The sequence below is a fragment of the Alexandromys fortis genome, unplaced genomic scaffold, assembly GCF_014885135.2.
Source record: "Alexandromys fortis isolate MF-2015 unplaced genomic scaffold, M_Fortis_MF-2015_v1.1 scaffold_133, whole genome shotgun sequence".
NCBI classification, from domain to species: domain Eukaryota; kingdom Metazoa; phylum Chordata; class Mammalia; order Rodentia; family Cricetidae; genus Alexandromys; species Alexandromys fortis.
Genome location: NW_026068030.1, coordinates 91,697 through 116,127, shown reverse-complemented (window position 1 = coordinate 116,127; position 24,431 = coordinate 91,697). Strand labels below are relative to the sequence as shown.

Here is a 24,431-nt window from a genome sequence, read left to right as displayed (position 1 = left end):
GTCTGTCCTCTCATCTCCGCCCCACTTTCTCTAGTGGCCTTCTCACCCTGCAGCCCTCTAAGTCCATCAAGCAGATGCTATGGGTGGGCCCTCGGTTCCTGACCTGGCTCCTGAGACCCAAGCTGGTTATTATCGACTCTCCATCAGCATCTCCTGGGAGCCCACAAGCGGGGATGGGCGAGGAGCCCAGGGGTGGGGGCTGCGAAGGACAGGCGGAGGGACGCGGCGAGGGGGGCGAGGGGCGTTGGGAGCATCGCCGGTCGGGGGCAGGGCGGGGAGGCGCCGCGCGCAGCCAATCCCCAAGCAGCCCCCTCCACGGCCGCCGAAAGCCGAGCGGGGCGGGGGAGCCAGGCGGTGGCGGCGGCGGCAGCGGCGGCGACGGAGGCTGCCGTGGGGAGGGATGGAGAGGGGAGGGGGGAGCGGAGCCGAGCGGAGACAGCCGCGGCGCTGCAGAGCGGCTGGGGCGGCGGCGCGGCTCCCGGTGCTCCCCCCGGCGCGCGCCCCGAGTTGGTGAGGGCCGGGCCCCGGCGGACCCCGGAGCCATGGGCTGCATCGGCTCCCGGACTGTGGGTGGGTACGGCGGCCGGGCGCGGGTCAGGGGCAAGCTTGTCCGGGGGCTCTCCTCCGGCCCCCTCCCCCATCCCCATCCTCGCCCCTGGGGACCTCCCTCCGGGCTCGCCTGGCCCTGCCTCGCGCCTTCACTTTCCCTCCATCCGCTGTGGTCCCTCCATCCCTCTGCCCTCGCGCCTCCCGGGCTTCCATCCCTCTCGGCTCGTTGCCTTCTCTTCATCGCCCTCCCGCAGGCGCGGTCCTTCCCCGACCGCCTCTCCACCAGCTTCCTTCTTTGCTCGCTGTTCCCTATTCCCAGTCGCCCCATCCCTCCATCCCCAGGCCATCCGCGTCTACTCCGCCGTGACCAGAACCTCCGGGACGCCCCTCTTTCTGAAGCAGCCCCTCTTCTCAGAACCTTCTCTTCAGCCTCAGCCCTGACTTTCTTCCGCGCACCCCCTCCCATCCTCACCCTCCACCTTCCCCTCCATATGGCATGTGTGTTTTGCCCCCAACCATTTCCCTCTTGGTAGCCTTTTTCCGTCGCTCCTGCCTCCCCCGATTTGCTTTGTTCACGTGCATTTTCCCTCTGGGGCGGGGGCGGGAAGAGCGTGTGCCACCGGGAGGGAACGGGTTCCACGCCCGGAGGGAATGGGCTTGGGCCGGGGTGCTTGGGTAGAGCCGTGGACTCAGGGAGGAGCTAGAGGTTTACCGTCCCGAGAGGGGTCGGGATTACATTTCCCAGAAGGGTGGGGTTCGCCAGGAGCCCCGGGACCCTCCTGCACCTGTCAGCGGGGGCAGGCAGGGCAGGGCTGGCTCTTTATTTACCTTTGACAGGGGGAGGGAAGAAAGGCGCTTCCTTAACGGTCCTCTTCCTCCAGCCTCTGCCTTACTACCGCCCCCTTACTCCCACCCCCCACGCATCCATTCCGCTTTAGGGCTGAACCCATTAGTACAGTCCTTTCCAAAACCCCCCAATTTTCCCCTTCCTAACTCCCAATTTCTCCCGCCTACACGCCCTAGTGACCTCAGGCTGAGAGAATAATTTGTATTATTATTACAAACAAACTCACTTTCCAGAAGCCTGATTTCTGAGACCCAGTTTATTTCCATGGAGACCCTCCTCTGCCTTCACCTCTTTCCCTGTTCTCCTTCCCTCCATCCCCCCGCTCTGACTCAGCTCCCCCTCTTTCTCAAGGCCACCTCCCCTTCCTCCCCTTGCTCACCCCTTCTCTCCCACTCCTCTCTGAGAGCTCTCTCTGCCTGCCCCGTCACTGCTAGGTTCAGTGTATTCCTCTTTGACCTAGCCACAGGTCTGAGTCTCACGCACCTCATCATTTCACAAGATCCCAAGAGAGAGCAGAACAACTTGGAGAGTATATGGAGAGCTCTGCCTCAAATTCCTAGGACCTCCACCCTCTTTGTTCTTTGCCACTTTCTATTGCTGCATGCTGGATGCCTCTTCATGCCGAAGACTCAGTCAGAATACCTCCAGAGAAGGAACCTATAATCCTAAACCCAAAAGGCAAAAGTTCACCTACGCAATGGCTTTAGGGCAGATGGCTCAGGCCGCCACTTGATTCTTGAATCTCTCTGTAAATACTCAAGAAATTCGTCCCCACGACTTCCAGAGGACACCTTGCGTTCAGGTCAGGAGTCTTCCCTAGGTTCCTTACTTGGCCACCAGTTCTCAAAGTGTCCCATCCACCTCCCCCATTGTCTCCGGTCATCTCACCTTCAATTTCTGTTCTTTTAGCTCCGAAATTACAAAGTCCTCTTGTTTCCTATTCTTATGTCTCTCTCTCTCCTCCTGAATTCATTTTCTGTCCCCTGAGAGAATTGGGCTCACAGTCTCCATTGCATCTTCGAGTTCTCTGGCTCCAGGGGAAACAGTCTCAGGTTCTTACCTATCACCTGCCTTTATCCCCACCATATCTTAAGTTCCCTGACTATTAGGAAGGCCCAAGGGGGAAGCCACATTCCTCTCATCCCTCAAATATCGAAGCCAGCTGCACAGTCAAGTAGCTTCCCCTAGAAAGCTGTGTCCTTGTTTGTAGGGCAGTTAATTGGTGAGAAGTCTGGATCCAATAAAGACAGTCTCAAAGATTCCTCGGCACAGAATGGAAACAGCCCAATCCCTGACCCCTCTCTCTCCATGTAAACAACACCAGAGAGGGCCAGGAAGCATTTTTTCCTAAGCGTGCTGTTCCCCATTAAGCTGAAAATGAGTGTTTTGTTTCACTTATTTCTCTCGCCAAAAATTTATGGATGGTAAAGACATAGAAGGAAATGGTTAGCCAGAAGGCATGGCACTGGTGGGCAGGTGTGGAAGGGCTGGACCCTAGGCTCTGTCTTTTATGGGAAGGGAGCAAGCAGAGATCCAGGGGAATGAGGGCGAGCAACTAACCTTCTGGCTGCTTCAGGGAACGAAGTGATTGCAGTGGACTGGAAGGGCCTCAAGGATGTCGATCAGATCAACATGGACAGCACCAGCTCACTGCATGGCAGCAGCCTCCACCGCCCTTCCACCGAGGTAAGGATGGGTGCTTCAGAGACCCACCCCCCGACTTCAGCAACCTAGCCCAGATTCCTAGCTGCTTGACCATCTCATCATCCCATAAAGGCCCAAGGGGGAATTTTCTTCATAAGTTCTATGGCAACATCCCAAACACTCCTGTAGATGGAACAGACCACATCTCCCTGCTTCCCGAAACACACACCAAATGCTACACACTGAGATCTTTCTCAGCCTCAGGAAGGTCTACCTCTCTGTGACTCTCTGGAAGTCCCTCAAAAGAAGTCAGAATTGCACTTCTAGAGGTGCCCAGATACCATCCCCTCTCCTCTCTCCTACAGCAAACACGAACAGATTTCTCCTGGGACGGCATCAATGTGAGTGCAGCCACCCCTAGCCCTCCCCAACCTACCCTGACCCTTCTTTTCCTGCATTCATCAGGACCCTCTATAGATAGGCCGCACGAGACCTCCCCTGTTCTGCTGACCTCCCAGCTTTCAGGGGTGTGCCTATATACATCCTTGATTTTCTTTGTCATTTGTTCCCTTGAGTATCCACCTTCCTGGGAACCAAAAACTATTCTATATGTAGAGCACCCCCCCAAGCCTTCTTATTCCTCTGCCCACTCTCTTACCTTCCCTGTCCTAGCTCTCCATGGAGGACACCACTTCCATCCTTCCGAAGCTTAAGCGAAACTCTAATGCCTATGGCATTGGGGCCCTGGCCAAGTCATCATTCTCAGGTGAGACTCCAAACCTGGAAACGGAAATATTGGCAGGATTGTCTTTGTTTCTCTGCTCATCAAGATGTCTCAGAGTTTACCCGCACAACATCTGCATTTCCGTCAAGTCTGTCCTGAGACTACCCCTTCAGGATACCAAGGGATACTTTCCCAGTGGTTGGAATCCCATGGAACCTGGGTGGGGATGATGTGTGGATCTGCTATGTGTATTGTGTGATATCCTGAAGGGTGTGGGTGTATTGTCTGACTCCATAGGGATCTCGAGAAGCATGAAGGACCATGTGACAAAGCCTACAGCCATGGGGCAAGGCCGAGTGGCCCACATGATTGAGTGGCAGGGCTGGGGAAAGGCCCCAACAATTCAGCCACAACACAGCCATGAGGCTGTGCGCAGAGATACAGATGCTTACTCTGACCTCAGCGACGGCGAGAAGGAGGCACGTTTTCTAGCAGGTACTTGCATCCCAAGCCCTCAGATAATACATTTTGTTTGTTTGTTTGTTTGTTTTGATGGTGAGAGGCTGACCCTCCAGTCTGCTTTCTTATGGCAAAATGATCTCCCTACATACTGATCACAGGTTCATATTTTCTAACAGCCTTGATTTCAACTTTGTTTGTTTTTGTTTTGGGACTGGTTAATCCTGGTAAGTTCCCTCCAACATATTTTTATTATAGCCTTAGAAAATAGGGTGCCAATGAGATTTGTGAGGCCATGTGTCCCAGATGTTTTCTTTCCTTTAATATGGTACCGTCTTTCCCCTGGCCTCTCTTAGTCTACAGGAAAACACGGGGGCCCGGGACTTCAAATGACTCTGCTTATACCTGTTTCTAAAAATGAAAGAGGCCCCGGAGATTTCTTCTAGCCATGCTCGTCAGTGCTTGATTTCTTGAATTGACTTAGTGGACTCATGAGAGTGGATGGCTAAGGGGAATGGCCCTGAAAACGGTTTCGTTCTGATGACACTGGTATAGGTCTGGTGACGCGTATGTGGTGTTCATGGGAAGATAAACTAATCCTGTTGGCAGCTCTTAGGAAGATACACAAGGAGAGGGGTAGGGCTGAAGAGAAGGACTTTTGTGTTGTTGGTACGGGTGGTGGGTGGTGGAGGAAGTCTGAGTAGGGCTGGATGATAGACGTGGAGTGCAGAGAGGGAGGACAAGGTAATAGCAATGGAGCTTGTTCATGGCTCTGACTAGACTAGGGACCCGCAATGCTCTCGTCCTAGCTATCACGCCCTCCTTCTAGTCCCTTGACGGAGTCGCTTATGTGACTGGGGACCCGTATTCACCTGATGCTCCCTTGGGAAATCTTCATTAATTCTGAAACCTACTATCTGGATGCCTATATCCTAGACCATCTGAATTTAGGTTCCATTTATTTCTTTTAAAAAATTGTTTTATTTATGTTCACGTGTTTTTACCTGCATATGTTTGTGTGTTCCATATGTATGTAAGAGACCCTGGAGGCAAGGATGTTAGAACCCCCCAATTTTGAGGTACAAGCTGTTGTGAACTGCCTGGCATGGGTACTCAGAACCTAACTCAGGTACTCTGCTAGAGCAGTAAGCTTTTCCACTAAGGCATCTCTCTAACTCCAGGTTCAAATTCTAAAACCTCCATAGACAAACTTCTGGAATTTTTAACCTTAATCTCTCAGGCTATTTCACCAGAGGAACCCATCTTTTCCTCTAGGAATTTGATAAGTGTGACCTTTTGAAAAATCCCCCATGGTCTAGCCTTGCTTCAGAGTAAAAGAGTAAATACTACCTACATGTGGTTATTGAGAATATGAATTGTGACCCATCTCCATGAAGATGTGCTATAAGGAAAGTACCAACTGACTTCATATGAAGAATGCAAAACACCTCACTAATGTTTATGTTGATTGTATATCGAAAGAGAATCATATATACACTTAAATTTAAGATTTATTATTAAAACTAATTCCACTTGTTTGTTTCATTTTCTTTCTTTTTTTAAGATTTATTTATTATGTATAGTGTTCTGCCTGCGTGTATTCCTTCAGGCCAGAAGAGGGCACCAGATCTCATTACAGATGATGGTGAGCCACCATGTAGTTGCTGGGAATTGAACTCAGGACCTCTGGAAGAGCAGCCAGTGCTCTTACCCTCTGAGCCATCTCTCAAGCCCTCTGTTTTCTTAAGTGAGATGATACATGGTTTATCTTGTACTTCCATTGAACCATGCTGCACCAGGATTCTCCACACCCCTTTCATGAGTCTAAGGGTTACTTGAGGACTCTTAGGATAATTTCATTTCTTCTCATAGGTGTCATGGAACAGTTTGCTATTTCTGAGGCTACACTTATGGCCTGGTCTTCCATGGATGGTGAGGACATGAGTGTCAATTCTACCCAGGAGCCACTGGACTGCAACTACAGTGACAACTACCAGGAGCTGATGGAGAGTCAGGGTGAGAGATGCTTCAAGGGTCCAACCCTAAGCCTGAGGAGCTTCCCAGCAATTTAGACTCCCTCTGTCCTTTTCTGTTCTTTTAGGACTTGCCTGTTTGTCTCAGCTCCTTTTGTGCCCCCATACCTATGTCATAAGCATAAGACAAAAGTTCCGTGAGCTCTTCTCACTGCCTGTGATGTTCTGTGGCTCCTCCAACCCTGCTCATTCTCTTTACAGATGCATTAGCTCAAGCCCCCATGGATGGATGGCCTCACTCCTACGTGTCACAGGGGATGTACTGCCTGGGGTCATCAGATGCCTGGGAAGCGAGTGATCAGTCCCTCATTGCATCTCCAGCTACAGGATCCTATCTTGGCCCTGCATTTGATGACTCACAGCCCAGCCTGCATGACATAGGGCCTTCCCAACCTGCTTCAGGATACTCTGCTCAGGAGCCTCCACCTTTGTTGGGGGTAGACACTGACTGGGCACCAGAGGTTGGTGGGGTGGACCTGGCCAGGGGTTCTGTAGAGGAAGAGAAGAGACCACTGGCCCCTGAGGAGGAAGAGGATGCAGGATGCCGGGACCTGGAGTCACTTTCCCCACGAGAAGATCCGGAGATGTCCACCGCTCTTAGCCGGAAGGTGTCCGATGTCACATCCTCAGGTGTGCAGTCCTTTGATGAGGAGGAGGGGGACACCAACAACTAGCTTCTTCCCACCCCACTGTCCTGAGGGGCATGGCTGCAACCCATACCCTCTCAAGCTCCAGCAGCACAGATGAAACCCGGGCAGAAGACAGCAGGGAACCGCGAGCTTCCAGCCCTCACCAGCCCACTAGCACCCTGGAAAGTGAAGGACCAGCAGGGGGTTTTATCTAGGCTTGTACTCCAGAAACCATCATTCCAGGAACTGAGACCCAGGCAAAATTAGGTGGCTATGAACCTGGCATGATGGTGGGAGATGAGCCATAGCTATGGTTCTTGGGTCCATGCCCAGGTGCACCGTGCTGAACGCCGAATCTCAGTTTTACACCCCTGATTTCGTCTTCCAGGAGCCTTGGCTGTGCTGTCTGAATGCCTCCTTTCTCCATTTCACTCTTGCTTTCCTGATTCTGTTTTTTCTGGCCATGGCATCAGTGCTTCTCCGCTGTGGGAAGCAGGCCTCAGGGCTGTTGGACATGGCTTGGTGGGGACGGCAGAGTGGCCTGAACAGCCCTTCTGTGTTTAGCATAGACAGTGTGCCCGATTCAGGCATTCTTTGGCTTCTGGGATCGGGAGCCAAGGACGAGATGGACATGGCAGCTGGGAATGACAGGGGTCACAGTATGATTCTTCATCCCAAAGCCTACTCAGAGGCAAGAGGGTCGCCAATGAGACAAAGAATAAACACAGCCACTTGAATGCCCTGTGGCTGGAAGGAGGACCTTAAGGATCTGGGAGAAGGCCCCATGGGGTTGGCTACTCTAGCTTCCCTTTCTGCCTTCTTCCACCCATGCCTGAGGAGGGTGAGTGGGAACCAGTCTCAGATTGTTGACCTCGGATCGCAGTGTCCCATCAACGGGGGTACCACAATGGCTGGGCCTCCCTCTACCTTCCCCTAATTCTCTGGAGCTGTTTACACTTTTCTCTTTGCCTTTTCTACATTTTTATAACTTCTTGGGGACTCAGGGTTGAGCAGAGTGGAGTGGGAAGTCTGGTGCTGTCACTGCCTTGGCTGGGCTGGTGGCTGAGGGCCAGGGTGAACACTGGATGGGCCAGGGTGGACACTGGATGGGCCAGGGTGGACACTGGATGCTTCTGCGTTTGTGTCGGCTGTTCCCCCGGGCTTCTCCATCCATCATTACTTACGGGACAGGTTGTGGCGAGACATAAGCTTGCCCTCCCACACCTCCTTTGCCCCCTGATTCGGAGTGGACTCTGGGGACAGGGAGCAGCAGCAAGTCGGTGCAGTATTGCTATGAATGGGCTGGAGCAGCTGCAGCCTCAATCTGGCCCTTGGCATAAGCAGAGATTTGATAGGACACGCCCAAGCTTGTCACCCTCTTTTTCTTCCTCCTGTCTGTTTATGGCTCCAGTTCCAAGGCTTTGTGTCCTACTATAACTGTCAGGGGTCCCGAACTACTCCCTCACCCACAGGAACAATGAGGCTCAGAGTTGACGTGATCTTGTTCTTCCGTAACTCTGTCCTGCACCGTATTCATACACTGAAGTGTGACCAGAGTAGGTGTCCCACATCCTTCAGGGGAGGGGATGCATTGGATCCTGGGGTCAGGTCATGGAGGAAACATGGGAGTAGACCTGGAGAGCCAAGGTAGGTGACTAGTCACTCAGCTCATCTAACGCTGCCTGAATGGGAGAAGATACCTCGTGCTTGCTAGTGTTGTGGTTTAGCCTATCAGGACCTCATTTCTTGGACTAGGAAGGGCTAGCCTGCCAATCCTGGCAACTGCCCCTAACCCCTGGTCTCCTGTCCTATCCCCCTGGGACTTGCATGTTCAAGCTAACCTACTCCAAGGGTCTCTCTGCCTTGTCTATTCTCTCTCTCAACATGTGCATCTCATCTCAGTGACCCCGTATTCTTCCCCCAGGTGAAGGTGGACATCGAGTCCAGAGAGTAGGTTCATTCACTTTGGTTCCCTTTTGCTCAGGGCCCTGGAGAGTTAGGAAGACTAAACTAAAGCAGCTTTCTTTACTCCTTCCATTCCTCAAGGAAGCCAAATGGTCCCCAATGAAAGACTACAAAAGACCTGAAGGAGCCTTGTAGGGTCTGTACCTGAGCAGGGGCTTGGTTTCCCCAGGCTGCTGGCATACTGCCACAGAGGCAGGTGAGGCCCGCCCCACTCTGGAGAGAGAAGACTCAAGGAGCTGACCCAGAACCATGTTGAACTCTTTTGGAGGGAGGGACCACCTCTCTGGTGCTGGGGCAGGGTGCATGGGGGTTTGCTTCTAGCCTACTTTAAGGGGAGGGGTGGGGCATGTGCAGGAAGAGGCTGTTAGGGGTGGGTGGGAAGGGTTGCTTTTCCTTTGGGGTTAAAGGCTGTGCAGCACGTGTTACAGCAGCTGGGGAGCAGGGCTGTTTTTTTATATTCTTGTGAATGAAACTGCTCTTGCTGAATGATTTTTTTAGGGGGGGGTACACTTTAATTTTCAATTGACTTTATTAAATGAAAATCCAAACCTTCCATTCCTTCACTTCCATTGCCCTCCCCAGTTCACACACCTCCCTTCTTTTTCCTTGTGCTAAGGAGGGAATCTTGAAGGATGAGTTCTTACCCCTTTACATCCCACACTGTCTTCCAGGTCTGAGGCATACCCATTTCTATGGTCAGTCTTAGCATGTTTTCTTAATGTGAAACTCACCCCAGGCCCAGGAAGGATTCTATGACATATATTACAGAGAGAATTCTATATAAATATATATAAGTATTATAGATTATATACACATGGGCATGGGCTTGGATGCCCCCTGTAATTCTCCTACCTAGGCTTCAGTGTCTTTCTTGGCCTGAGGAGGTCGAAGGAACCCACGTTGGAGAAGGCCAGAGGCTGTGTTGAATGACACTAAACAGAATGTGGTGGCATCCTCTGAGTATGAGTGTCTTATTTGGGGGGATAGAGGAGACCTGGGCAAGGGAGGAGGGGCAGACAAGAAACTGTCTGAGGGCTCAGCTGCAGAGCTAAAGTATACCTCGAGGGAAGGAAAAGCCATGAATGGAGCCAGGTGTCTACATACTCAGAACATGTGGCATCTCTTTTTGGGTGGGACAGGCTAATGCTGTATAATACAACTATCAAGTTCTTGGCCAACCAAGATGAGAGTCCTCTAGGGGTGGGGCAGACGAAAGCTTGCCACCCCAAGGGTACCCCCAAGTCTATGCCAGAAGATCCCAAGGAGCTACTATAAAAGACTGGACTCTGCATGACCCACTGCTGGTGCTTGGGGAGGAGCTCCAGCTAGAGTAGCTCCAAGGCAGAGATGACTGTTGGCAGGCTAAGCCAGCCATTGCAGTGGGAATATGCCTGTCCTAGTGGAAACCTGGAACTAGGGAGGCAGCCCAGGATACAGGAAAGCTTTCTGCTGCCGGGGTCAGACACATGCACTGGGCCATGACATCCTGCCTCTCCACATGGAGCCTTTGTCAACCTCTTTTCCAGGGAACTGCACTTAGTTCCCTGGAACCTAGGGTGGGCGGGCTTGGGGGCACGTTGTAAGGTGGTCAGTCCACAGTGCAATGTTATGGTCCCACATCCCTTACAATGTGGCACATCAATCCACCTGGACCACCATTCTCCTATTCCATGCGGAAGCCGAAATCTAGACAGGCAGAATCAGGATGGTACCTGAACAACACTGGGGACTGTGGGAGGTGAGAGACTGATGGGGACTGGACCTGCACAGCAGGAAACACAGGGGTCTTCCAAGCATGGGTTCTTGAGCCCTGCCTGGGAATGGGGGAAGGCGTCTGATGGACCCAAATTCTTCCATGCCCAAGGTCAAGTTCTCCTTAAGATCATCACCATCAACTTTCACAGTGCGGGTAAGAATAAGATGAAGTCGGGGCCTCCTCGACTTCAACACTCCTATCACATACAAGCCCACTCTCTGGCATGGGCCCCTGGTTCTTAGGAAGAAAGTTTGGAAGGGGTTGTTCACAGAATCAGCTCATCTTCATCCTCCTCATCAGTGGACCGTAGGCTGGGGCCATGCAAAATGTCAGCCAGGTCCTCCTCTGGTCCTGGGCTTCCTACCATCTCCAGCTCATCCAGCTCACCCTCCACTTTGGTTGGGGCCATGCAGTGAGGGACCTCTGGAGATGGAGGTGGTACAGGAGTTTCTGGCATGGTAGGAACTATGACTTCTGCTCCAGGAGCCTCATTTCCACCCTCAGGCAGACCCCAGCCCTCTGCAGGAGGAGGTGGCCCCCCAGGACTCTTCCGAGTTGAAGTTGTATTCCGGAAGCTGGCAAGAGGAGGACGGAGCTGCACCCCAGATTTGGTGTGGCCCTCAATAGCTTTCTGTAGCTGGAGAGGAAGAGGAAGAGGTAAAGAGAGAGACAATGGGAAAAAGAAAGAAGATGGGGGACAATGAAAAAAAAAACACTGCAAGAATCGACAAAACAGGAAGAGACGGAAATGAAGAGAAGAGCAAGCAGGGGAGAAAGCCAAGAGAGACAGGGAACAATCATGGGGAAAGACAAAAAGACAAAGCTATTCCTGCATATCAGGAGGAAGAGACTGCCAGTGTCCCTCAAGGCCCGCGGAAACCCCTTTCCTCCTAGTGGTTGCTTCGTACCTCTCACATATCCCCACACACCTCCCCATAGCTCACCTAAACCCCACTCAACCAAACCAGACCACTGGGAGAAAACCACATGGGGTCCCCACTGGCTGGAGAACTATGTCCCTTAGAGGACTGTGTCCACAACATGCTTTGCAGTCTCTCCCTTGCTCTACATGTTCCCCACCATGTCCCCTTGTCCTGGGTCCGTTCCTCCTTCTCTCTCTCTGGTCAAGTGGGGCCTAGTCATCCTTACCTCTTCTAGTGCCAAGACACCTCTGAGCTTCCCCATGCTGGTCACATAGGCAAGATGGAGGCCAAGAAGTGAGAAGAGTGTATGAGTCTGATGGGGAAAGCACAGGTCAGCATGTGCCCACTTCTGCCCTCCCTAAAGCCCTGAGCAGTCAGCGAGGGCTTGCCTTGTGCAGCGTTGTCTGCTCCACCAGCTGGAAGGGAGACTGGTCGATACAGCAGCAGTCAAAGCACACAGGCTGGCTCAGCTGTTCCCGCTCCCAGGCCTCAATCTGTTGACAGAGTAGCACAGAGACCCTTCAACTTCAGGAGCCCAGCTTTGTCCCGCGGGAACCATCACAGACACTCTTGGTTGATAGGCACACCTTTTCCTCTCAGAGGGTCACAGCTTCCTTCTCCTCTGTTATCTGGCCTCAAGGTCCACCCTTCACCCTCAGGTACCCAGAATATGGGTCCTTCCTATAGTCTGTGTCCTCCTGGTCTTCACACACTTTTGTCCAACCTTCACTGTGTGTCATATTGACAATCCCATTCAGACACATTTTTTCTGTTCAATAATTCTTATCATACCTTGATGCTTTGTGAGCCTTTGCTTTTCAGAAATGACAGTTTATACTCAGCCTTATGTCGGCCCCTCTGCCTACTGGATATACACTCACTGGTAGAGTTAAGTGATGTCAACAGCTGGAGATGGAGGCAGCTAGCAGTCACCTCTTACGTGTAGAGCAGACTGACTATTTGCTGACTCTGAGCAGACTCTCTGCACTGCTTGGTATTTAGTGGACTTGGACTGTTTATGTTTTGTTTGTTTTGTTTTTAATCTATTAATCAAATCATTAAGGCTCAAAGCCAGCTATCCTCTGGACTTACACATCTACAACCCAAGATGCCAGATAAGCCACTCTTTCCAGGACTCGTCAATCAATCTAAGATGCTCTCCTGTCCTACTGAATGATGTCACACTTCAATTTTCTTATTTTCTAAATCTGCACTCTACCTGCAGAGAGGGCCAGCAAAGGCTAGCTAGCTCCTAGTCCCAGGATTGAGTGCTGAGGCCACACTGAAGCTCCCTCCAAGGGTCATGTTCTGTTGAAATTTCTGGACACAGCTATGCATCCTGTAAACTCCCATGATCCTGGCTAAAGGGTTACAGGGAGCCTAACTGGTTCTTAGTATAAGAGGATGCTTGTCTGAAATGTTGCAAAGAGGATGGGACTTAGATAGGACCTGCTTTCTTGGTCCTTCAGAGTTCCACCCCCTTTCCCAGTAACAACAGTAGCTACATTTCATTTGCCAAGCGCTTCATCTGTACTGGGCATAATTCTAATTCCTATCCGTGTCTTAGCTCATCGAATCCTCTTAACAGCTCTGCCTTCATCTACATTGTGCAGATGAAGTAGTCGGGACACAGTGCTAAGTTTGACAGGGACTCCATAGGCAGTGATTGGTAGAGTCTAGCATTTTTGTGCTGACCACATACTAGATATACCTCCAGCTTCTGTCCAAGGAGAGGAAGATGTTGCTTCTGGGTCTTAAGAAAAGTTAAACACCGGTTAGAAACTAGAGTTCTCACTATGTGAGACTTAAATCTTAGCAGGGACAGCAGGTAAATTCTTTTCACATTGACTGCTTTTTCTAATTTCTGTATTGACTCAGTATGAGTTTTGTCAAAATCAACATCTTGATATATAAGGAATTTTTACTTTTGTTTGACTCTTGACCTCAGAAATGTCTTCTCAATATCTGTTTGAGAAAGATATTCATTAGAAATACATAATCAGTCTTCTTTTTGTACCTAGATGCGCTTTATTTCTAACAGGCATTAAAGGGCCATGTTCATCAACAGTCTGGTGTTGAGTCTTCATGGTACAATTAGAAATGGTGGTGCACACCTTTAATCCTAGCACTTGGGAGGCAGAGGCAGATGGATATTTGAGGCCATCACAGTGAGTTCCAGGATACCCAGGAACTGCATAGTAAGACCCTGTCTCAAAAACAAAGCAAGAAAAGCAATACCGTCACTGGATGAAAAAAATCTGCAGTGGATTTTCTTACCTCTTCCGGTGACATGTTATCCACTAAATCCGTTGAATCCTAGGGAAGAAAGAAACAGGGCCAAGTTATTTCCCTTTTCTTCTTAAGGCTAGTCACAGTTTTCAGAGATGTAGAAACCATGTCTCCCTGGACAGATCCAGTCCAAAAAGCCACCTTTTCAAACCATTGCCACTCTTGGTGGGATCTCTGCCCTTCCAAGGACTTTGACTTCTTGTTCCACAAGGACAGGCTCCTGATCTCCCTTCTTCCTCTAGACACATATTCTCTTACCTGGGCTATTTTCTTCTTTGTAGAGTGAGCTCTGCCCAGTAAGCAGTGCAGCAGGCGCCGGAAGATGGAAGATCTTTGACCTGAAAGGAGTCATGAGAAGATGGGGTGGGGTGTGACCAGGTGCTGCCAATGGTCTCTGACACTGTGCCACCAAAGATCCATACTTCCCCTAGCTGTACCCTAGGGGATTCATTCCTCCTTTCTACCTCTTTCCCAACTCCCTAGGAAAGCATCATGGGATTTATCAATTAGAGTCAGCTCTTGAAATCGCCTAGCCTCACATCTCTTTACAAGAGTAGCTTTTAGTAAACATGAGTCCAAACAGAACTCCCAAAGCATGCTGAGGTCCTTACCTGCAGGCTCTGGAGCTTCAGGTGGCTGTTTGTGGTTGGGCAGCGGCCCATTAGGTTCTTCAGGGTATGATGGAGCAGTAGGAAAGAGGGGAGGTGGAGGAGGGGGAGATGGTGGAAGCTAAAAATAAAATAAAGCATTCTCAGTCTCAGAAAAGAGATCTCATGATGCCTTCCTTGCTGCCTTTACCAGCAGGTGTCCTGGGAGATCTAATTCTACACTGCCCCCTGCCTTGAATTCTTTTCTTCCTCTCAAAACACCACTCAGGCCCTGGTCTCTTTTGCACTGGATCCAGGATGATCTCTTTCTCACTTGCCAGTGTTTCCCTTCCCCTTTCCTTCTTTCCAGCACTTGCCACAGCAAAGCCCAGCCCAGCCCAGTCCAGTCCAGTTCAGTCCAGATCAGCCCATTCCAGCCCAGTCTAACTTAGTCCAGCCCAGACCAGCCTAACCCAACCCAGCCCAGTTCAGCCCAGTGCAGCCCAGCGCAGTCCAGTCTAGCCCAGTCCAGGAGAGATATCACTAGTGACCCCTACTGACATTTTTGCTTCTGTCACTTTCCTTTATTCTTCTGTCTTGGTTACCTCTGATTTCCTGGAGATGTCCTCATCTTCATCCTCATCCACAAAGGCGAAGGACTCTGGTCGACCACCAGGGTGCCACTCCCCAGCCAGCCGTGCCTTGCCATCATAGGGCAGTTCCGATAACTTGCGCGCCATATCCTGGGCAGCCCTCAACCTTCGCTCTGCACACAGGTGGCGCTGGAGGAGGGACTGCAGTTCTGAGCGTTCAACTGAGCCCAGCAGGATCATTGACTCTGGGGGTACAACCATGCTTCCCTGAGGGCCTGCTCCACGACCACAATGTCTAGCAAGTCAGGTGCAGCAGGAGCTCAGAGCCTTTCCTGATTCCAGTTCTTACTTTCTCTTACCGAAAACTTCATCTTAAAACTCCTCCAGGGTGGCCTCACTTGATTCCTTTAACTTCACACACTTAGCACTTCCAGACCCAATTGGCAGCACACTAATTGGTGCTAATCTGTACTTATCTGTATGATGCCCTAATATCATATTTGCAAATATGTAAGCTCACTATTAAAATATGCTGATTAACCTTATCCAAAAGTAATGAAACTCGAGAGGCAGTTGTAATGGTCTGAAACTCAAACACACTCTAAAGAAGTCTATAAGCAACACTAGCATCGGGTCCTCTCTCCTAGAAGAAGTTCCATCCTTTAAAGCACCTAGGTCCTGACAGGATATGAACAAGATGCTCCTCTTCCAAAAGACCTTTATGTTTATAAAACTCCGGCTACAGTGCTGAACGTTTTCTGTAAGTTGACACCCCTAGCACTGCATCAAGGGTACTAAGACATGCCTTACTGCTACATCTTCATCATCATGAAAACCTTGCACCCACTGGCTGTGCACCCTTGCTCTAAGGAAGATCCATGGCTTCAGGAGCTACCTGGAAGGACTCTGAGCTTATGGCAATGTCTGAACTAATGTAGTTTGAGGAATTTGGATACTCTAAATGTCTGAAGTCAAAACTAGCATTATTCCTGGCTCCAAATAGCTCCTCGTGTCTATTTTCTATTGCGCTAATTTACAGACCAGCGAAGTACATACTGAATGTCCAGTTAATACATAGAACTCTAAAAGTATAGAGATTATGGTCTCTCCATTCAAAGACTACCCAGTCTAACGAGAAAGACAAACGACAGTGGCGGTGACACACAGCGCAGTGAAATGCCAGCGGTAGGCAGGAAGAAGGGTGAATGGAAGGGAAGGTGACATCAACATTTATGAAAGCCATTTCCTTCTCCAAGAGGAACAGTTCTCAATCTTCCTTAGGCTGGCCATAAAAGCCATGACATTACTGAGTAAAGTAGGAGAGGGACCCAAGATTTTCAGTTGACCCACACTGTTTATGAAGTCTCTCCTCCTGAAATCGCTTACCCACCATGAGTGTATCTGCAATTCTAATTCACAGGCATTCACAGAGCAACAACAAGGGGAGCTGCCTGAACCTCATGTTCCCAGCTGACGTTGAACCAACAGCACTCAGTCCTCTCACTCCAGGCCAAGCAAACAGTGCTCAGTTAGCAGTCTATCTGATGCCACATTGTTTTTTAGAATCTTTGTGCTGTGTGTAGTGACTCTGCCATCAAAGTGTCCCCAGACGTTCTGCTCAAGTGCTGTCTACTGATCCTAAGCAGTAGAGGGAGGGCTGTGCTTTGCCTTATTGAGAAGATAGTTAGGTGAGTTTCACTTAGGTAGGATTACAGTGCTGCTGGCCATGAGTTCATGGTTTATAAATGAAAAAAAAAATGTCTATTAAATAAGGTATCTTAAAACAGAACACAGACAACATGGCTATGTATTGATTACGTGGCAAAAATGCTGTGACCAGAGTCGAGGGACTTAGCTCTGTATTTCCTCTTGGAACGTTGTTCTGAAAACTGTTCCAGGTGCATGAGGACTTTAAACTTCATGGCTGCATGAATAGTAAGAATTGCTTGTATTTTCTTAATTGGATTTTAACTGTCTTGTGTGCCTATGTTATGGCTGTATTTTTTACATCCTAAAGGAAGAGCATGTTCCTCAATCAGTATAAACTGAGCTTCCCTTAGAGCTCTAAGTTTAAGTCCATCCCTGCGATGATGAATCCTGTCAGCTTACCTGAATTTTTAATCACTCAGGAGACTGGTGAGGCACACCTCTGGGTGTGTCTATGAGGACAGATCTAGAGATTACATGGGGAGGGGGCAGATCCACTCTGAATATAAGTAGCACAATCTCATGGCTTTGCATCCCAGAAAAAGAAGGGGGTAAAAGGAATTAAAGCAGCTAAGTGCCAGCTTCTTTTCCTAGGCATCTTGGCCTACCATGATGTGTGCTACCCTGTCCCACCATGCTCTCTCTATCATAAGGGACTGAACTCTCTGAAACCACAAGCTGAAATAAGCATTTCTTCCCTAAATCTGTTTATATTAGGATGTTACAAAGTAGCTAAGATGATGCTGGTGCTCTCTGCCTCTGAACAACCTTCCTTCCTTCCTTCCTTCCTTCCTTCCTTCCTTCCTTCCTTCCTTCCTTCCTTCCTTCTTACCTTTGGAATCAACCAATGGTAAAGTCTTGACTGTAGTGGTCTGGAGTAGGTTTCTCAGATCCCCATATGTGCAAGAAGCTGAAACAAACTTCACATCACGTACCATGATGTCTTCAACAAAGATTGTAAATTTGCTAAGGAAGAAATAAGATTGTAAATTTGCTAAGGAAGAAATAAGATTGTAAATTTGCTAAGGAAGAAATAAGCATCCTGGGTTAGCCCACTACAGGTCTATGCTGGCCCTTCCTTCTTCCCACAAGGTCTGACATGCATTCTTTCACTTATAGTATTTATTAAATATGTGTAAACATGAGAATAATTTTTGAAGAAACATGCATTCCGATGCTAGCCTTGTTCTCAGCTTCAGGACCTCCCACATCATGCCATATCTAAACTAATTCTCACTAGTGGTCCTGACCTGAGCTGGTTCCAACCAAGGTCTGGCAAATAGGGAAGCTTCTTGACCTGGATGATGCTGTCATAGAGGGAGGGTTGCAAACTCTGAGCCACCATGTTGGCCAAGATAACAGCCACCATCATGGGCAGGATGTGGGCAATCTGACCAGTCAATTCGAAGCAGATCACAGCTGTGGAGACTGTGTGGGAGACAGCCCCAGTCAGAGCTGCTGCTCCTGGAGTGAGAGGAATATATTGACTGGTTAGAGCTGTCTTTTCTGGCGTGGGAGATGAATGAGGTACAGTGAGAATGACACAGAATAGGAGACAGGACCCAGGTCAGTACCAACAATCCCAGCGTTGTTACTTTTCAAGAGTAGGGGTGAGAATGCTGGCCTGTTCAAAAATTATCTGTTTGATCTAATTTATATATAACCTTCAGTAAGTTACAAAATGTACATGTAGAACTTTTCATTTATAATATGAAGAGAATGATATCCATTCTTTGTTTTTCAAAGTTTGGATCGCTTTCAACTGAATATTTAAAAACCTAATAATAGAATCTTACTTTGAGTCTCAGGTGTTGATGCCAACAGTTCATGAATGAATAGCAAGAACCATGAGGACTCCATTGATCATAAGCCACATATCCTGATTTTGTGTCTATTATATGAACAGTCTTTACTTCCCTGAATACCATGCTCTCATCCACAGAGTGACAATGTCACTAAAGAACTTCTAAAATTATTACAGATCTAAATCATTATGATTCTATAGGCTCACCAAAGGTAGAATCAATCTTAAGTATTTTTAAGTTGTCATCTTATCAATTCAATAGTCGCTCATACTTTAACTGTACTTCTTATTCAAATATGAGGGAAAGGCCAACTGGTCTACATAGTGACTTCCAGGATAGCCAGGGCTGTGTAAAGTGACCCCGTGTGATGGTTTGAAAGAAAATGGCTCCCATGGGGAGTGGCACTATTAGGAGGTATGGCGTTGTTGGAGTAGGTGTGGCTTTGCTGGAGGAAGTGTGTCACTGTGGGGGGGGGTTGAAGTCTGCTATGCTCAAGCAATGGACAGCATGGCACTCAGTTCCCTTCCTGTTGCCTGTTGATCAAGATATAGATCTCTTAGCTCTTTCTCCAGCACCATGTCTGCCTGCATGCTGCCATGTCCTGCCATGATGAAAACTGACTAAGCCTCTGAAACTGTAAGCCACTCAACAAAATATTTTCCTTTATAAGAGTTGCTGTGGCCATGGTGTCTCTTCACAGTATTAGAAACCCCAACAAAGACACTCTGTCTTAAAAAAACAAAAATCTAAAACTAAAACTAATAAAATAAAATGATGGAAATATTCATTGGAAAAATATAGGAGAATGCTTATTTGAAAATACAACAATTAAAGGTCACAAAATTCTAATACTATGACCTGAGTAGGAAATGCACAGAGCATTGTTCCGAACATAACCTACACAGTATGTATATACTGGAAACTGTGCAATATGGAAGACGAGAGATACTGGAGAGATGCGAAGAGAACAGAAGACTCCTATGGATAAATGAAGCGTTTATAAATGAACTAGGATCAGGAAGTAGAGTGCCATACACAGGTCTACCTCAGCAGCTATTTTAGAAGTTCCGGGCTCGTGTTTCTCAGCTCTTACTCCTGTGTTATTAGTGTTCCTATTTAGGCATCTGTACTAGCCTGACCTTAGGGTGCTGACCTGACAGGAAATGTCCAGCTGCAGCCACTAAGAGCACGTCCTGTAAACATTTGCTAAGTTCCCTTTTAAAAGCTGGGTCTTGCTCACCTCCAGTCTCTCTCTCTCCCTTTCCCTGCCTCCTATCACTCTTGTCCCGAGGGACCAGTCTCTGCCCCTCCTCACCCCATTTTCTGCCCCTTCTCTCGTCTTCCAATAAATCACCTATGTGAGACTTGTTACATGGCATAACTTCTCTTGATGACATTTTAAAATTACAAAAAATTAATTCCTATTAACATGAACACAATTCAGTTTGGATGAACTGGGCCCATCACCTGCATTATTGGTTCCTTAATTCTTAGGAAATAAAGATCCTACTAAACATGTAATGATAAAGCAAGGTACCACATCTTTCTTTTGTTTTCTGTTTGTTTTGTTTTTTGAGACAGGGTTTCTCTGTGTGTAGCTTTGGTTATCCTAGAACTCACATTGTAAACCAGGCTGGCCTTGAACCATCCTAATTTTCTTATTTGATTCCTATGATCCATTTTCCACAGGAAGAAATTAAGGCTTACAAAAAAGAAACAGTGAGAGGCAGAGCCAAGAGCTGGCTGTTTGAACAAAACTTAAATTGAATAGTGTTGTACTTAACTAAATTGCTGTACCTTGAAAGAAGATGTATTAGCAGACTTTGATTGCAGGGATTTGGGGTACTCAATGTCTGCTTATAGAGGTTAGGAATATGTCTCACCAATTACTGCATAGCCCCCAGGTAAGATCTTGTAGAGGAAGTCATCAAATAAGATACCCTCAGGGAACAACATGGCCATGATCTCTCCTACCAGCCTTCCAAATGCAGCTCCTAGAGGTAGATAAAGAAGGGTAATAGTAAGATAAATTTTATTTGCCTCCATGTTCTCAGCATAATCTGTGCTTAAGCACTAAGACCACAAACTCCCAGTGTGCTAGGTTTTTCCTTGTTTTCTCATCCCCACCCAGATTATAGCTATCAATATGATGTCATCAACCCTTACCTAACACAAAAACTGGCATGAAGCCTCCGCAGGGTATGGGCATAGTGGTGGCCACAATGGACATCCAAAACTAGGAGTAAAAAAAAAAAAAAACGAAGCATCAGAATACCCTTTCCAAAAGTATCTCCATGCCCCTCTCTCCTCACTGCCCGCCTTCTTCCTGCTTTCAGAGTCATAACAGAAATGTCCTGGGATAGCTACTCCTTTTGGAAACCTTGTCTGTCACCATTCTCCAGATCTTGAAAAACTTGGCACCTTCCGGCTGAGAGCTCAACAAATACACGAGGATAAAAAGGTTCCTTCAGATGGCTAACTCAAAACCTAACTCTGTGTGACTATATTTTCCTTTTGGCAATCTACAACAAGGAAGTCCCAGAGGATCCCTCCTTCACTGTTCCCAAAAGACCCTCACCCAGTGAGCTCAGTCAGCCCACCCCATCCGTCTCTGTGGAGTAGTCCCAGAACAAAGCTGGAGGCTGCTTTTCCCTGTTCAGTTTATTTTTATAAAAGAGCCCCAGATCAATGTGGCAGATACTTTAAAGTCTATTGAATTTTTGTCTGGTTAATTTAGCTTTGATTTGATCACTTACAAAGCTATGCAGAAGGTAAGCCTCATAGGAACCTGAAGAGAATTCAGCTTTGTTTGAGCCTTTGTCTTTGATATCAAGCTACCTTAAACAAGGATCAAACTGATATCTGGATCCTGGGGACATAGTGATAGAGTATATTCTTAGAATCTGTGAGGCCCTGTGTTAAATCCCAGTACTGGGAAAAAAAATGATCTGTTTTGGCTGTACCCCAGGGGCCAACTGAGAACCTGATTAGTCTTTCAATATACCAGAAAAGATATCCAAGGTCAATTTTGCAAGGCGCTATTCCAACAGAAATTGGGACAATTATAGTAAAAGCAATGTGTAGGCTCTGAGGCAAAGAATCCAAAAGAATTGAGAAATTCAGCATAATAAGAATAGTGGCCGAACATTAAATATCTTAAGAAGAAATAAAAGCATGAGATATAGTTTCGGAAGTAATTCTGATGTAAGTTAATCAACCTGAGAAAAGGATTCCAAACTAATTAGGTACAAGATGAAAACAGCCAAATGTCTGAACAAGATGTTAAGATTAAAGTATTAGCACTTGGTGGTGGTGGTGAATGCCTTTAATGCCAGCACTCGGGAGGCAGAGGCAGGCGGATCTCTGTGAGTTTGAGACCAGCCTGGTCTACAAGAGCTACTTCCAGGACAGGTCCCAAAGCTACAGAGAAACCCTGTCTTAAAAAAAAACAGGGGGAAAAAAGATTAAAGTATTTGCAATTCCCTGAATCATGGCTATAAAACACTAATGAGAACTAAATTTCTTAATTTTATGAATTTTAAAAGGCATTCTTCTGAGCCAAAGCTGAACCCAAGAGGCAGTTAGGAAGATCTCAAGAAAATTTTACTCTAGAAGTGTGAGATGCAGCAAAACAAAAACATCTACTTCATGTCAGAATATGATCATCAAGACGGTTGAGAACTGAGAGTTAAATGTGCAAAGCAAAGAGGGCACAGACTGACAATTTGTTGGGGAAAGAAGGTGACCCTCTCTATTTCTGCCTTCTCTTCAGTGGCACAATGCTCCATAAGTGTAGGTAGGAAGCAACTAAAGAAAGACAAGTTGATGATAGAAGAATATTCATGCAAAACAGTAAAAGATTCTCAAAGCTTCATAGTCACTAAAACACTTCAAAGTAAAGTTCATCCAAGGAATGTGTTGAAGATGCAGATGAGCAGAGACCTCTGAAGACTACCCCATTAAACAGTCTGGAGGCAGGATTCCATGCACTTGTCGCTTAAGCTCCTTGAGTTATGACATTTAACACATCAAGAAGCATTACACTCTCATGTACCATCTCTTTAGAATAAGTACATGGGAGTCACAAGGGATTCTGTGAGCTCAAGTTATTTGAAAGCTCCAATGATACAGATGATGGGTGATGGATAGGTCTAATTTCAGAGGGTAAAGTAGATTCTCAGATAAGTGTAAAACCTAGATCAAGACCAGGGGTACTGAAGTTGCAACTCCCATGCCACAAAATGGGGTGACTGAGATTAGCAAACTTTTTTAGCTATTGGCACATACAGAAAAAAAGAAACCAAGAGTGATGTGGTACACAAGCAACTTCTAAGATTTTAAAGATCCAGTTCTAAAGAACTGAGAAACTAGAAACCTGTTATCACTGACTTCATTATATTTAGACCCATGACCAGAAGGAATAATGTGAAAATCAGGCAAAAATTCTTTCACAGAGAGCCTCAGGCTATGCTGAAACTCAACACCAGGCAATGCTGTTAACCTTATTAAAAGGGAGCAGAGATGTTAAGATTATATTCATGTTCATGGGAAATCTCTTGATTTTCAGCACTCCACTCCATATTTCACACTCCATGAAATTGGGAAAATTGGGGAAGTAGGAGGTTCCTTTCACCAATGTTAAGAAACAACTGAACCAAGCCTGGAACCTACCTCACGGACACTGCCAGGAGGCCACATGGACTAGATTTCAAATCCAAATGAAGAACAGCAATTCTAGTCCTACTTTGGATTGAACACAATTTGAGTGTCTCACGGGATTCCATTTGGAAATTTCCTCTCTCCTGTGAGCTACCAAGAGGGCAAGGACCTAATCTAGCTGTGGTGCTTAGAAGTGGAGGCTTTTGAAATTTCTTAGGTAGGCAAGACACTGGGCTGGAATGCCAGGGTGGCTTCCTAGCAGCTTTCCGAGGAGCAAGAACGGAGGAGATGCACACCGAGACAGGTGCTTCTTGCTGCTTACCATGGGAAGTTCTACAGAGTTCAGGGCTCTACTAGCAAAAGCACTGTCACTGCTATGACCCTGTGACCTTGGATGTCTATAACTGTGAGCCAAAAATACTCTCTTCCTTATAAGGTAGAGCCTGCCTCAGATATTTAATTATAATAACAAAAATAGATGAATACTTTTATATTTTAATTTGGCTACATGCTCTGTTTTTCACATTTGGAAACAAATGAGAGTAGTGCTGTGAGCCCAATGATTAAGCAATGAAAATGTTGGGAAGTGGTGACTGGTAAAACTGAATTTGTAGCAAGGAAGACTTTAGAAGTTAGAAATATTAAAGAATATTCTAGACCTTCTGCACACTGTTGGGCTTGAAATATAGCCCAGAATGTGTTTTTTTCCTTATACACTTACAACGTGAATGCTCTCTAGGCTGTAATTCAGGGAGAAGTACAGTGACATACAGATGAGTCCTTCTATACCATCTAAGCGGGGCTCCGAAAATAAGCTGGACTTTATGAAGATACATAACTGGAAATTGGGGGCTATGGATAAGGTAAGGAGTAAGTGTTGAAAAAATCTATTTTATTTTTAGAAAAAACTTTTTAAAATTTTGACATTTTAACCGTCTAGAGGACCCTAAGGTAATATAACATACATAATAACATAAATTCATACAGTTTTGACTAACATACAACCTAGACCAATCTGTATCACTACTAGATCATAGATACTGAAATCCCATCAAAACATGGACCTGGTTACTGCAGATATGATCACAGACTTGATAGGTAAGTTGCAGTCTATATGTTGGGGCTCATGCTAGAAATCTCAGCTTTCAGGAGAGGACAAGTTCAAGGCTAGCCTGGGTTACTTTACTTTCCATGTTCTCCCAAAGCTCAACCAGTATGGAAAGTGAGAAATTATAAATTAGAGAAGATGACAATTACAAATA

At 47.3% G+C, this 24,431-nt stretch overlaps 2 protein-coding genes across 3 annotated transcripts in view; one reads left to right on the top strand and one right to left on the bottom strand.

Annotated features, from left to right (window-relative positions):
* Nucleotides 1-295: 295 nt before the first annotated feature.
* On the top strand, nt 296-9,186 carry Fam131b (family with sequence similarity 131 member B). 2 transcript variants are annotated; one of them, XM_050164452.1, is made up of 7 exons: nt 296-570; nt 2,973-3,082; nt 3,406-3,441; nt 3,713-3,806; nt 4,062-4,259; nt 6,096-6,239; nt 6,458-9,186. In XM_050164452.1, exons 1-7 carry the CDS (start codon nt 543-545, stop codon nt 6,928-6,930), a joined length of 1,083 nt encoding a protein of 360 aa, XP_050020409.1. In that variant the 5' UTR covers nt 296-542; the 3' UTR covers nt 6,931-9,186. The 2 variants fall into 2 exon arrangements, with proteins under 2 accessions (XP_050020409.1, XP_050020410.1); XM_050164453.1 differs by lacking the exon at nt 296-570 and adding an exon at nt 590-2,198.
* Nucleotides 9,187-9,244: 58 nt separating this feature from the next.
* Clcn1 (chloride voltage-gated channel 1) overlaps nt 9,245-24,431 on the bottom strand; it is a 30,562-nt gene continuing 15,375 nt past the window's right edge. Inside the window, exons 13-23 of the mRNA XM_050164451.1 lie at nt 20,677-20,746; nt 20,394-20,504; nt 17,956-18,169; nt 17,538-17,671; nt 15,011-15,243; nt 14,430-14,547; nt 14,077-14,156; nt 13,807-13,845; nt 11,919-12,023; nt 11,756-11,842; nt 9,245-11,243 (exon numbers count right to left, since the gene is read on the bottom strand). Of these exons, the coding sequence (XP_050020408.1) occupies nt 10,872-11,243; nt 11,756-11,842; nt 11,919-12,023; nt 13,807-13,845; nt 14,077-14,156; nt 14,430-14,547; nt 15,011-15,243; nt 17,538-17,671; nt 17,956-18,169; nt 20,394-20,504; nt 20,677-20,746 (1,563 nt within the window). The 3' untranslated portion in view covers nt 9,245-10,871. The remainder of the gene's footprint in view (nt 11,244-11,755; nt 11,843-11,918; nt 12,024-13,806; nt 13,846-14,076; nt 14,157-14,429; nt 14,548-15,010; nt 15,244-17,537; nt 17,672-17,955; nt 18,170-20,393; nt 20,505-20,676; nt 20,747-24,431) is intronic.

Coding starts and splice junctions, on each gene's coding strand:
- Fam131b (XM_050164452.1), top strand. CDS start 543: ATGGGCTGCATCGGCTCCCGGACTGTGG. Junction 571..2,972: donor CATCGGCTCCCGGACTGTGG/GTGGGTACGGCG, acceptor TGGCTGCTTCAG/GGAACGAAGTGATTGCAGTG. Junction 3,807..4,061: donor GGCCAAGTCATCATTCTCAG/GTGAGACTCCAA, acceptor CTGACTCCATAG/GGATCTCGAGAAGCATGAAG.